This window comes from Rattus norvegicus, chromosome 7 (assembly GCF_021556685.1).
Source record: "Rattus norvegicus strain SHRSP/BbbUtx chromosome 7, alternate assembly SHRSP_T2T, whole genome shotgun sequence".
Taxonomy (NCBI): domain Eukaryota; kingdom Metazoa; phylum Chordata; class Mammalia; order Rodentia; family Muridae; genus Rattus; species Rattus norvegicus.
The window spans coordinates 61870068-61883559 of record NC_141540.1 but is presented as its reverse complement, the minus strand read 5'-3'; the positions used below and the strand labels follow the sequence as shown (position 1 = coordinate 61883559).

The 13492-nt window shown below is 37.1% G+C and overlaps 1 protein-coding gene across 51 annotated transcripts in view; it reads left to right on the top strand.

The window, feature by feature from the left end:
* Positions 1-13492, top strand: part of Cnot2 (CCR4-NOT transcription complex, subunit 2) — a 91515-nt gene that overhangs the window by 46721 nt on the left and 31302 nt on the right. For 43 of the 51 annotated variants that reach the window (NM_001399556.1, NM_001399553.1, NM_001399554.1 and 40 more), the window contains one exon: positions 4012-4134. The exons of the other annotated variants lie outside the window; for them this stretch is intronic. Coding sequence is in view for 31 of the 43 variants with exons in the window: in NM_001399553.1 (NP_001386482.1) it covers positions 4012-4134 (123 nt within the window). In the remaining 12 variants the exon portion in view is untranslated. The remainder of the gene's footprint in view (positions 1-4011; positions 4135-13492) is intronic. 51 annotated transcript variants of the gene reach the window in all.

Here is a 13492-nt window from a genome sequence, read left to right as displayed (position 1 = left end):
CTGGGTGGATTGAAAGTTCCATTTTCCCAGGTTTCTCTCCCTGCTGAGCCCTTTCTTAAGTGTTTTGTCTTTCTGGACTTGTTCTTCTCCCATTTTACTTTGTTTGATTGGTTAAGGATTTGTTCAGACATCACACTCACTCTCTTTTCCTTAGACAGGCTCATGACCTTGTATTTGTATTTCCAAGTTCATTCACAGATTTGTCTAGCCAGCTTGTCAGCTTGTTCAAGACTACAGCTTTTATTCAAGTTTTGTCATTATCCAATGTATGTCGGTTTTTCAGAATGCTGTAGTGAACCTTCTTGAACATAAACCAAGATACATGTAAGAAGGAAACACAGTAGTCTAAAGTAGCACTTGCTGGGTATGTAGGGAAACGGAAGATCATGAGCTGCTGAGTCAGTTTGAAGTTCGTCTCCACGATGCAGTTACACTTTGGGAACACAGATGCTGAGTGGCACTGTCAGTGCTTTAGAGCCTTCAGTTAGGACTTTGTATTTCCAAGTTTTGAAATCATTGTGTATTTGTTACCAGGAAAGGAATTTCAGGGATCACTTCTGTGCCAGTCCAGCCTTTGCTAGCATTCTGGGATTCGGGGAAGATTGGTCTCTGGAGATCTCCATGACGGGCATGCTGTTTGTTAAGCATTGCTGTCTTTTGGATAGAGACATAGGTAGTCTGTCCTGCATTTCCTAGTTCTGTGCTCTGGCTTACTGTGCTGTATAAAGGCACAAGTGCATTTTCAAGTTAAATTTACAAAGTTCTCTAGCTTTACTTCCCTGACCATTTAAAAAACTTACAGCCTTACTGTCACCCCCTTTCTCCATCACAGTCTTCCTTAGATTCTTTTCTGAAATTGTTGGTTAGATTATCTAAACGTGAGAGTTTTGAAAGTTGTTTTGTAATTATTCAGACTTACTGAGGATGGCTTTGAATTGGTGCACTTAAATACTAAGAATACCACAGGTGGGGACTGGAGAGACGGCTCAGAGGTTAAGAGCACTGGCTGCTCTTCCAGAGGTCCCAAGTTTCAGAAGACCCAGAGTTCCACAACCATCTATAATGAGATCTGATGCCCTCTTCTGGTGTATCTGAAGACAGCTACAGTGTACTCTTGTATATAAAATAATCTTAAAAACAATAAAGAACACCACAGGAGTTTGAATCGGTACTGTGCCTTTCTAAGTGATAAAATAGTACAGTGGACAGTCAGGCCAGCCGAGTGCCTCCGTTCTGTCCCAGCATCGTTCTCTGTACTTTTTGAGATGAAAGAATTCTTTTTGAAGAATGAGACTGGTAGAGAAAATTTAGTAATTTTAGTGTGCTTTTAAAAATATATAACTTATTGAGTCAAAGGAGTGATGAAAATGTTATAATTAAATGTTTCCCTAACATTTTGGTATATAGCATCATTCCTTGGGAATGTTTGTGCTTCTTATAATCTGGTCTGAGAATCAGGAAGAGTCAGACAGTTTACAGTGTAAGCCCCTGATCAAAGAATGTAGCAATCCTTGTTTCTGATATAAAGAGGAAGTGTTACTTAAACTATTTTTTTAATTATTTACAAAATTGACTTTCCTTTATATGATATATCAAGATGTTTCATTATAACATTAACATACACTCTCTCATTGATAGAATGTGGTTTCTAAATGCCCTTTATTCTTTGCAGAAACAAAATGTAAATATTTTTCTTTTTAATGCATATCCACTCATCCTTATCTGCTGCTCCTCTTCAGAGTATATCTTTTATGCAATCACCTCTCACCACATCTACCTCCTTTGTAGCCTTAGCCATCATCCTGTAGCACTACTTTCCTAACTCGGTCTTCCAACTTCCTTCCTTACACGGGCTGTTTTCACACATAACTCAGGATCAGTTATAAACATACAGTAAATCCTGCAGGCTTACAAAGTTCTATTTGATAAATAGTAAGTAGCCCTTCCTGGGACTATATTACTTAAATTCCCACACACAGTATGAAATGCAGCCTATAATAAATACATCAGTCATACCACAGAGGGATTTGTCTCTGTGTTGAGAGCTCACCCTACAATCATTGCCCTGTGGCTTTTATTCCCCCTCTTTTTTTTTTTTCCTTTCCATTTTTATTATGCTTACTCATTCTAAAACATCTTGCTATCCTGGTCCCTCATGAGTAGAATGAAGGCCTGCTCTTTAAAATTAATGTGGCTTTAAGAACACCCCCCTCCCCCGCATTTCTATTTTGCCATGGATCAGAAGTATGTCATTCCTGTACTTAACTCTTGTCAGGGTTCACCTTTGGGGCACAGTGACTATTCGAGTTTTGTTATTGAAGTCATGTCCTTCTCTTCTTCCTCTTGCCCCACTTGTCTCCCTTTACATCCCACTCCTGTACTCAGTTGAGAAAAGGCAGCATTGGTAGGGATATGCTTTTCTATGTTTTATGGGAGACATTTGCATGGTATTAGGGTGATTTATTCTATATAGTTAATTTCAGTTGTGGAATTTTAGGAATCTAGAACTGGCCTTAATGATATTATGTAAAAATGTTCAAAGAAAAGTTTACTTTGTATTATTTTGAATTCATTCATGTGTGTAAATTTAATGGAGGATGCCTGGATGTTGAACAATGTCTGCTACATGCTTTTCTCCGTGTTTATTCTGTCTTAGAAGTAGAGCTCATTAGCAAAGGTCCTATAGAGAAAAACTTAAATATTTATTTGTAGTGTTTGCAAAACAAAATAGCAAATGTACTGGATCTAAATTTTTTGTGACTGTTCATTTTCTGAGATTAAACCTAGGAAAGGATGTTTTTTGCCTCTGTGTAAGAAAAGGCACTTAGAAGCTTGATGGATAGGCATTGTCTTAATTAGGGTTTTACTGCTGTGAACAGACACCATGACCAAGGCAAGTCTTATAAAGCACAACATTTCATTGGGGCTGGCTTACAGGGTCAGAGGTTCAGCCCATTATCATCAAGGTGGGAGCATGGCAGCATCCAGGCAGGCCTGGCACAGGAGGAGCTCAGAGTTCCTCATCTCTATCTGGAGGCTGCTAGCACAATACTCCCAGGCAACTAGGACAAGGGTGTTAAAGCTCATGCCCACAGTGACACACCTACTCCAACAAGGCCACACCTAATGATGCCATTCCCTGGACTAAGCATACAGAAACCATCACAGGCATGTCTGGTGCTTCTCTGAAAATATTTAGCTCTTGTTTGAGTTAGTGACTAAGACACTAAATTTGATTTGAGTATACTTAGAAAACATAATGTTATTCAAGTCTCTAAACTTAAATACATTGGCATGAGTGAGAAGACATATTGGCCTTAGTTTCCTCCTATGTCTAGACTAAGTGACACCTTCTTATAATCCCAGAGTTCTGAGGCGAAGACGATTGGGAATTGAAGGCCAGTCTGGGCTGTATAGTGAGAGCAGATACAGAAACAGAAAGCTCATGTTGGCCAGCTGATAGTTTTGGAAACTTAAAAATTGGCATAGATTTTATAGGTTTTGGTGTGAGCTTATAATTGTTAGTGTTTTTATAAAAACTCTAGAAGCAAAAGAGTAAGCAGTAAACAAAATATCATAAATTTGTACTGACATGATAAGTGTATTTTATTGTATGTGTAGATAGTTGTGACATAAAATCCTGGAATGCCTTTGCATGGTGATTAGACAGTGCTCTCCCACCATAGGCCTTCACTACCCTTCAGCAGCTCCACAGGAGATACAGTACTTACACGGTGTTTGCAGTGTATGCGAGTACTCTGACATTTAAGAAGAAAAAACTGCATTCGGGAAAATTATATTTGTGGTTTAGTCTATAAAAGTTAGCAGAATTGTTTGCATCTTCTTGTAGGAGCAAGGGTGGGGTGGTGAAACTGTACCGTATAGTCAGACTTCACTCTTAGTTAATCTGTCTCAGGATCACAGCAGTATGCATTTTGTTTCTATAAGGAGTAAAGTAAAGCCGGACTTTTCCAAAATACTACTCTTGATAAAAGTAATATTTTTGTTTAGGTGACAAACAGCATGTTTGGTGCTTCAAGAAAGAAGTTTGTAGAGGGGGTGGACAGCGACTACCATGATGAAAACATGTACTACAGCCAGTCTTCTATGTTCCCACATCGGTCAGAGAAAGATGTAAGTTACGCTGGGTTTCCTCAGCAGCGGTGCCTGTGTCTAATTCCCTGAAGAGGAGCATGCGAACTCCAGGGGATTGTCTGTGCTAAGCATAGGTGTAGGTCCTGGGGACAAAAAGATAAACCCCTGCTTTGTCATGGGAAGTATTAGTTACTGTCCTGGGATTTTATAGCAATAATATTGTTATAGGAAGTACTCAAAGACATGGACTATAAAAACTGTCACTTTGAGGTAATCTGGGTTTTTTTGGTTCATGAGAAGTATTTTTATAGTAAAGCAAGTGTACTTACAAAGCTAAGCAAGCTTGTGTGCACATCCTGGCTGCAATCCTAGCTTGCAAGTTAGGAATGTCGTCCTCCACAGCTACAGCAGAGACTACAATCTGTGGTGCTGTGTAGATTGTGTAGTACAGACGTGCGCTCTGGGAGACTGTAGGTCAATGCCTTCCACATGAAAATGTTGTCAAATGTGTAAGATATGTTTAAATAACAAGTCATTTTAATCTAGTTTATACATCTTTTAGTCAAACCAGTTATATCCTGATGCTCTGTATCTGTTTGACTGCTCTTTTCCTTTCAATACTTTATAAATTTGCTATTTCCTAATTTCTTTAGCAGTTCTCAGCTGTTTTAAATGTTTAAAATATGTTATGTAACAAATGTCCTTTTTTAATTAAAGCTAATTATTACCAAGTCACTGACCAATTCTTAGAAGGTCACAGATTGGCTCAACCTAAGTTACCATTAGGAACCTATTCCATTTCCTGGGTCCCAGCCTTTTGTCATTATTGTTATTTGAAAAATTTGTTGTTTCAGAAACAAATCATCAATACCTTATTTTCCCTTGAAATTTGTGTACATTGGCTTTATTTATTTGGAGTCGTGTCACCTAGTTTAGAATGGTCCTTGACTGTTAAGCTATTTGATGTGTATTATATTTATTTACATGTGTCTGATTTAAGAGTTGATGCTGAAGATTAAAAAGGAGTGTAGTTTGGTGGTGGAGCAAGTTCCTAGCAAAGCCTTTGGCTCAATTGCTAGTATTACAAAAACGTTTGGGTGTAATATTTGATAGTTTCATTGCAGAAACTATAAAACTTGTGCATTTTACTGTGGATATGTATTAAAAGCAACATTTGCTAGAAAAGTATAATGGATATGCTAATGGAAGGGTGTAATTAATATGTGGAGATTTAAATTGAAATTCAGAATTGAGCTTATATGGGCAATGAATAACAAAGAAATGTCTGTCAGGGATAGAGAGATGTCTCAGCAGTGAAGATCACTGGCTACTCTTGAGAGGATCTGGCTTCTATTCCTAACACTCACGAGGCAACTTACAACAACCCATAACTCCTGTTTCAGGAAATCCAATGCCCTCTTTTGACCTCCTTGGCACTGTATGCCTGTGGTACACAGACACACATGCAGGCAGAACACCTATACTCATAAAAACAAATACTTAGAAAATAGGAAATGTCTGCCTTCCAGGACTACTATGACTCAGTATATCTACTTTACCCAGAGGCCATATATTAATACTATTCCAATATAGTTGATTGTCACAGAAGTGACAGGACATTTTCCTTCAGGAAATTTTTGTTATTAAATTAAGTAGTATAATAGGCAGATGAAGAGTAAACTGAAAAGCAATACAGATATGCTTGCGTTCTGATGTTGTCTGTAAGCAAGGACCTATCTCAAAACCTGTTTCTTGGCATAGAGGATTGTTGCTATTGCCGTTACCTTTTTCTTATTACAAATAATACAGTCCGACTTTAACTTTTAAAAATATAGATACATAGATCAGAAACCTCAAATCTAGTTAGGACTAATTTACTGTTAGAATTGTAATTTTATACTTCAAATATTTTCACCAGAATTCTTATAGTGAAAATTCCTGGAACATAGTGCCATCTTGCATCAAAATGTGTGTAATAACTTTTCATCTCATCAGCATTCCCCATATCTTTAAGACATGTAATAAGTCTTGACTTATAGACCAAAGTAGTTTATTGTTTTGATGTAAAAGTTTCCTTTTTCATTGCCGTTATAGAATACCAAAGAGAAGTACCGTAAGGATCTGCTCTGACTCCACAACTGAAGGAGATACACTATCATGGCAGGGAAGGTATAGATAGCCTCAGGAGCCAGTGGTGTGAGGGAAGAGGTTGGCAGCCAATCACAGCGAGCCACAGTCAGGACACAGAGTGTGAGCAGCAGAAAGTGGTACCTGGCTATAAAACCTCAAGGCCTCTTCCCAGTGATTTACTTCTCTAGCAAGGCTCTGCTCTCTAAGGGTTCCCCAACCTTTCCAAACAGTGCCATCAGTTGAAGACCAAGTGCTCAAACACATGAGCCCATGGCAGACAATTTATATTCAATGTATCAAAACAATGTACATATATTAGAGACTCTCTAAATGTAAAGTACAGATTTAATATACACTGAGTGACGCCTTTCCCAAATGGTTAATGACCATATGTAGTTCTTGTATCACTCAAATTTGTGACTTCTTGTATTTCTCTTGATATGGTCTTGACCTCTTCTTTTATTGCAAGTATTTTCACAAAATTTCCTCCTTAATTTATTCTTTTTATATTACGTAGATATTAATCGTTTTATTAAAATGATCCTTCAACATTTTCTCTTTAAAATAACATTGATGGTTGATGCACAAAACCTAAAAGTTGTACATATTAAGGGAGCACCATGTGATGTTTTAATATGCTTACATTTTGTAATGGTTAAATCAGCCTAAATCGTTTCTGCAAACAGCTTTTGTTATTTTGTGGCTTTCTGTTTGTTTTCCTGTGTGCTGAGGATTGAACACGAGGCCTGTCACATACTAGATAAGTACTCTACCACTGGGCCATACCCCTAGCCCTAGGGGTTTTAAAAAATGTTTTCTGGTTTACATAATTCTGGGATTTTCCTGTAGCCAGTCTTTTGCTAGTTTGTGGGTTCTTTTTCCACTTGTCTCCACCCTTTTTTCCATCCTTTCAACCCCTAACACTAGATAAGAGACAAAAGGGGCAGCAGATGCCATCTTTAGAATCACTTCCTGCTGCTTAGTGCTATGTTTGATCTTTGCTATCAGGATAGCTGATTTCTTGTTGTTTCTTTGAGTATGACTACTTAAACCGTGACCAGCAGCAACCAACCAAGAACCAATCAACAACCCTCACCCCTTTTATGGCCCTAGCATTTATATACCCTCTGATTCCAAATGTCACACAGTTGCAGAAACTTATCATCCCTGTTAGAGCACGAGTCAAATCATAGTTACCTGTTGTGCACAGTATCTGAAGCAGCACCATATATCTCACACCTGGCATTAAAATGAAAACATATTCTTAGAATATTTCTGTGTTTTTTTAAAGAAGCCAAAATTTCAGAATTCTCACTATATTTTCCTATTTTATTTCATAACCTGATTTATAACTTATGCCCATTAGAAATGTATCCTGATTTAAGGTGTAAACAGTGAGGTGGCAGATACTTGTCTTTTGTGGTGTTATCCAATTGTCTTTATACCATTTATAAATGACCGTGGGCCAGAGAATTCTTTTCTGTAAAAGCCAGGTAGTCACTTGGCTCTTGTAGGCTAGGAGGTGGAGTGAAGGATGCTACATAACTGCAGTGTAAAACTCGTAGTCATGCAACCTACAAAGCAAGCAGTGTGCTAGATTTTGACCATAGAGAGTGATTTGCTTATCTTTGAATTTTAGAATATTTACTAAATGGCTGAGTGAAATGGTTCCCTTTAGTATATCAAAGTTTCCGATGCTCTTGGGCAAGTTTTTAAAATTATACTGAGTCTGTATCTAGGCTACAGTAGTTTGAATTGCTTTGGCTCTATAGACCATTTTAAAGACTTGCATAAGGTCTCCTATATCCCTTTATATGAAAATTTGTGTCATTACTGCACATTAGTGCTAATTTCAATACCGACACTGACTTCCTTTCAGAAGGATCATTTTTGACTGGTAGAGTAGCTCAGTAGCAGTCTGTTGTGCTTTTTATTCCAATCTTAAGGAGGGTCCTGTGTGTGCAGATGAGGGGAGTGTTCCTCGTGGGATTGAGTCAGTGTGGTTACTTGTGGAGGCCAGAGGTCAGAAGTCAACCTCAGTTATTCCTCAGGAGCCATCTCCTTGTTTTTTGAGTGTCTCTTATTGAGACCTGGGCATACAGTTCAGGCTAGGCTGACTGACCAGCAGTCACTGTTCCACTACCCACCACACACTGGGATTATACTGCCTCACCATATCTTGCTTGACATGTGCTCGCTGGCACCTTTGTGCAGCAAGTACTTTAGCAACTGACTATCTCCGACATCAAGGAAGGCTTTGTCATTGATGTTTTCCTGCCATGTTGAATTGCTCTTCTGTTTGTGAATTTACGTGTAGTCACTTGCTTTTTGCAAAGTTTTTAATTGCTTTGGTGACTGAATGTGGGCTGTAGAAACCTTAATGTGAGTTTAAATTTCAGCTACATGATTTATGACCTGTGTCCTAGGGCAAAGTAAGCAGTTTGAATGTATGCACCTTGTCTGGAACATAGGAACAGTAGTATATAACTAGCTTGTGGTAGTGTAAGTATTGAATGAATAATAATTAAAAACTTAAAGAAAAATAACAAATGTTCTTCAGGTGCTTTTAATATGATTATTAGTATTAGTCCATTTATTCTCTGATTTTCAAGTAATTATGTATATCCTTGCAAATAATGGCTATTTTGTGTCATTTCTGGAAATGTTTTCAGATATAAAAATTTAATGAGAACATAACAATAAATAACATAATTTTTAATAATTTGTTTTAGGAGACAGGTCATTGTGCGCCCCAGGCTACCTTGGGAACCACTATGTAAGAATAACAGAATTAAAGGTCAAGTCATTTTTGGCTAGTGGTTGAGTGAATGTTGACGTCAGTTTAGTCTGTCATAATGAAACTTTTGGAGTAGGGGATTGGAGAGAAAATAATTCGACTTCGAATTAGCTCTTTAAGTAGAATTCCTTAAGCCTCTATGATGTCTGCAGAAATAATTAAAGTTATATTAAATACTATTATTATACTGTCACTTTAAAAAAGATTAAAAGTTTTTTTTGTTTTTTTTTTTTTTTAAATCCAAATTTTGGCTTGCTGTGGTGACACACACCTTTAATCCCAGCACTTGGGAGGCAGAGATGGGTGGATCTCTGCGAGTTTGAGGCCAACCTGGTCTACAAAGGGAGTTGCAGGATAGCTAAACTATACCTTGTCTCAAATAATTAATTAATTAAATGAAAAATATTCTGCTTATTCTAGTCATAGAGCAAATATAATCTCCCCATCTGTATAACTTTAAAAGTATCTTTAACCCTTTGCTAGTTAAGTCACTAACCAGTTCTTTCGAATGACCTTTTTGCAGGCCTTTAATTTTTAAGCATGACCTATAAGATATATGTGATTTCCAATAGAATGCTGAATTTGCTGTTATAATACCAAATGAGTAAGAGTTTGCTGTGTGCCTAATACCCTAACCTATCAATGAGCTCACACCTAGTCTTCATTAGTATACCTACATCCTTTACAGATACTAATACTGACTTCCATGCCAGTAAGAATAGTCTGTTGCAATCTAGTATAAAGTAAGGATATCTTTGGTGACTGTTACTCTCTTGATTAGTACTAACTACATATAAGAAAATGCTCGAATCTGATTATTTCTTCTTTCTCTTCCTTCCATTCCTCCCTGGATTTGGCACCCCCTTCCCCCACTCCACGAACTTTGTGTGGTTTTCTCTCTTTTCATGTTTTCTGTCTAAATAATATTACCTGAGAAGGCTTCCCTTTGATCACTACTTCATAATAACTTTAATTTCAACTATCAGCATTTTTCCCAGTGTCTTCTAAATTCTCTGGATTTCAAAATTCCATAGTTCTTGGATCATGTTTGCTGCCAGTGGGCCTGATCACCTGGGTTTGAACCCACATAGTAGTCAGAGAGAACTGACCCCCCCCCCCCCCACACACACACAAATTGTCCCCAAACCGCCATTTGGGAGCTGTGGGATATATTACAGCCACACACATACACATATGCACATAAAATAAATAATAAAGATGAAATTTAAACAGCTTTATTAAAGATAAGTGCATAGCATTTGTCACTGCCTGAAAGTACCTGGTTATCATTTAATCCACTAGAATTTAAGCTTATCAGGGGCACGGATTTTTGTCTATATAGTTAGACACATGCTTTTAGAATCTATAGTAATTAGTAAATAATACATTGTTTTCATTGAAGAGAATGGGAATAGATACTGTTGAAAATTATTGGTAGATTAGAATGTTAAAGATCTTTGAAATCACTTTATAAACTATGGTCTGGGTGTGTATGTCAGATTTGTTAGTTTGTTTTAGGAGAAGGTTCATTTTGCGCCCCAGGCTACCTTGGGAACCACTATGTAAGAATAACGGAATTAAAGATCAAATCGTTTTTTAGAATTTATTAGCAATCTCATCTTCAAACAGTATTTGTAAAGTGAAAATGTAAGATGGAGAAAAATGATAGGTCCATGAAGCACCCAGCTTCACCATGTGGACAGACAGTTAGCAGATGTTTAGCCATCAGTTAGTAGTGCGCGTTTCTCAACCCAGAACAAGCACTAAACCCCCAAAGGCCCACTTCTACATTGTAACACACCGTGACTCTGATAAAACTTTCTTCAGGTTTTCCAATTTTGAGTTGTTTCTGTTTGGGAAAGCACTTGGATTTGGAGTTTTGAATTACTGAAATCGATAGTGGCAAAGGGGTGTGTGTGTGTGTGTGTGTGTGTGTGTGTGTGTGTGTGTGTGTGTGTGTGTAGTTTTTAAAGTATGTTTTAAGTTGGAGAATAGTGTTTTGAGAGACAATTTGAGTGACTCTAGAAGTGTCCTTGCTACAGACTCCATATGAATGCATATGAAGAACGTTTTGAATTTAATCATTGCTGCAATCAATTGATTGTATGTCTATGTCTTTCTATAAATTCATACTTTAGAACTAACCAGAAAGGAACTCAGACAGCATCATATATAGGAACTTGCACTAGCATTCTTTTTTTAGTAAGAGCATTGTAATCTTAGTAGTGTGTTATTGAGGAATTCATTATTTTACCATTTTTAAACTGTTGTTTCTGTAAACACTCTACTGTATTGCATTCAAAATTGTCAGCTTTTGTAACTTATTAACTATTTTATTTGTGTCTTCTGTCCCATTCCCTCCTTCTCATTTATTTTAGTGTAGTACCTCCTCCTTGTTCTTTTGCTTCTGTTTATTAATTTATTTGGTTTCATTTTTTAAAACCATTGCATTTAATTTTTTTCAGATTTTTCTGCTTGTATAAAAGTCACCATCCCTTTTAATAAGTTAGATCAGACTTTAGAGGATAATTTTTAATTTTTTAATATTTGTTAGAGAATTTTTTTTTTAATTTTAATTCCATCACCAAACTGTGTTCAGCGTTTTTTAAGTTAAGTACTTTGAAGCTAGAATTCTGAAGCCTGCACCATGGGAGATGGATGAAGGAGGACCGTGAGTTTGAGGCCAGCCCGCATTGCACAGTGGTGTTCTGTCTTAAACAACAGCCAAAGCTATAGTCTGATGTGCTGGGGAAAGGGAAAGGGGCCCCTTAACAACTTAGGGAAAGAAATAACCGGGCCCACAGTATTGTAGCTGCTGCCTTTAAGTTTTCGTTGTGTTGTTTGGCTACAGTATATAGTCCTTGAGAGATGTAAACATTGCCATTGCGTGGTATTAATTTTAAACTGGGGACATGATAGTTATTCTATAGGTAATGTAACACTTGATCTTTTTTCACTTTTTGCCCTTTTGAGATGGTAAAGCTGGGGTGTCTACTACATTGCATTCTCCACTGTGATGCCTTGATCTGAGATTTTATGTTCTTCTAAGACATTGGATTTTATGATTAACGTTTACCATTTCAATACATAACTTTTTTGAGGTCTTTTAATAGTTGATCGTTTGCCAGGATCCGTTTCTGATTTTCCTTAAGCTGTTATGTCTGTGAGATGTACTGTTTAATGACTTCCGTGTGTCAGTGTAGAAGGAGGTATTTACTGTCGTGCAGTGTGGTGAGTGTTCAGTCCCAGCGTCCTCTACTTCATACTGTTGCTCTTCTCATACTTCCCCAGGGCTCAGGTTCAGCACACACACCATTTATGTATTTCTAGCCTTTGTGAGGAAGTACACTAAAGTGTTTGTTCTTGGCATTAAGTATCCAGTAAGTATACATTCTAAGATGTCCATGTGAAGATTTTTATTCATCATGAGTTATGTGTTCATGTTGGCCAGTGTCTCATGTGAAACATCTGGACACACTTTGTTTTATAGCTAGTTATGGTAACAACTTCACAATTCCTAACTGTTGTATATAGACCTTTGTCACCAGCTACAGGATTATTAAAAATTGCACATCATTCATTTAATTGTTTTTGCTCAGCTTGGAAATGAACTTTTAATATGTGTATAAAATATTTATAGTTAATATGGTGACAGTAGTGACTATTGCCCAAGCTGAAGAATTTGATTGGTCATGTTTTGACCTATTTGATTAAAGGTCATGTAGTTTAAGTTTATTAATAGTCTTGAATATACACACTGGATGTAAGAAGGGATTTTTGACATTAAAGAATACCGTTTGGAATCTTGTCCCCAGCATTCTTTTATTTCCCATTTTTATATTCTTCAGTAGAATTGAGCTTTCTCTTCTTTCCTAATCACTTATCTGGTCACCACCATTTCTTACCATGTGCTTTGATTACGACATTAACGTTAACAGTTAGCTGTATATGGTTGGCCTACAAGATACTTCTCTGTAGCTCCAAGTGTAACACCTACAGAAATTGATCCTTCATCTCTGGGAGAGTGCTCTTTTCCAGTCATGCTGCACTTCTGTGGTAGCACTTGCAATGCATTGCATAATATCTCCTCTTTCCCTACTAGCTTATAAACCTCTTGATGTCATGGCCCATGTTTTGCTGAATAAAAATGTTTCAGTGGTTGTATAAAATGAAATAATGAAACATTGCTTACATGTCCTCATGTATTCAGCTTAAATATGTTTTATAAATGGCACTCCTGCATCTCTGTCTGTAAAGAAATACAAAAAGAAACAGCCTTTTTTGTGAATGTAGCATACCATTAAAGAATGTATAGTCTACCAGGAAAGTTTTTGTAAATTTGAAGGCACTGTACAGCAAGCTTCATGAAGTCAGTGTCACTGACTAAGAAACTCTAAAGCAGATGCCATGTCTGGGGTTTTATTTCAATTTTTACTTGTTTATTTTGCTCCGCTGATGGTTTTTCTCCAC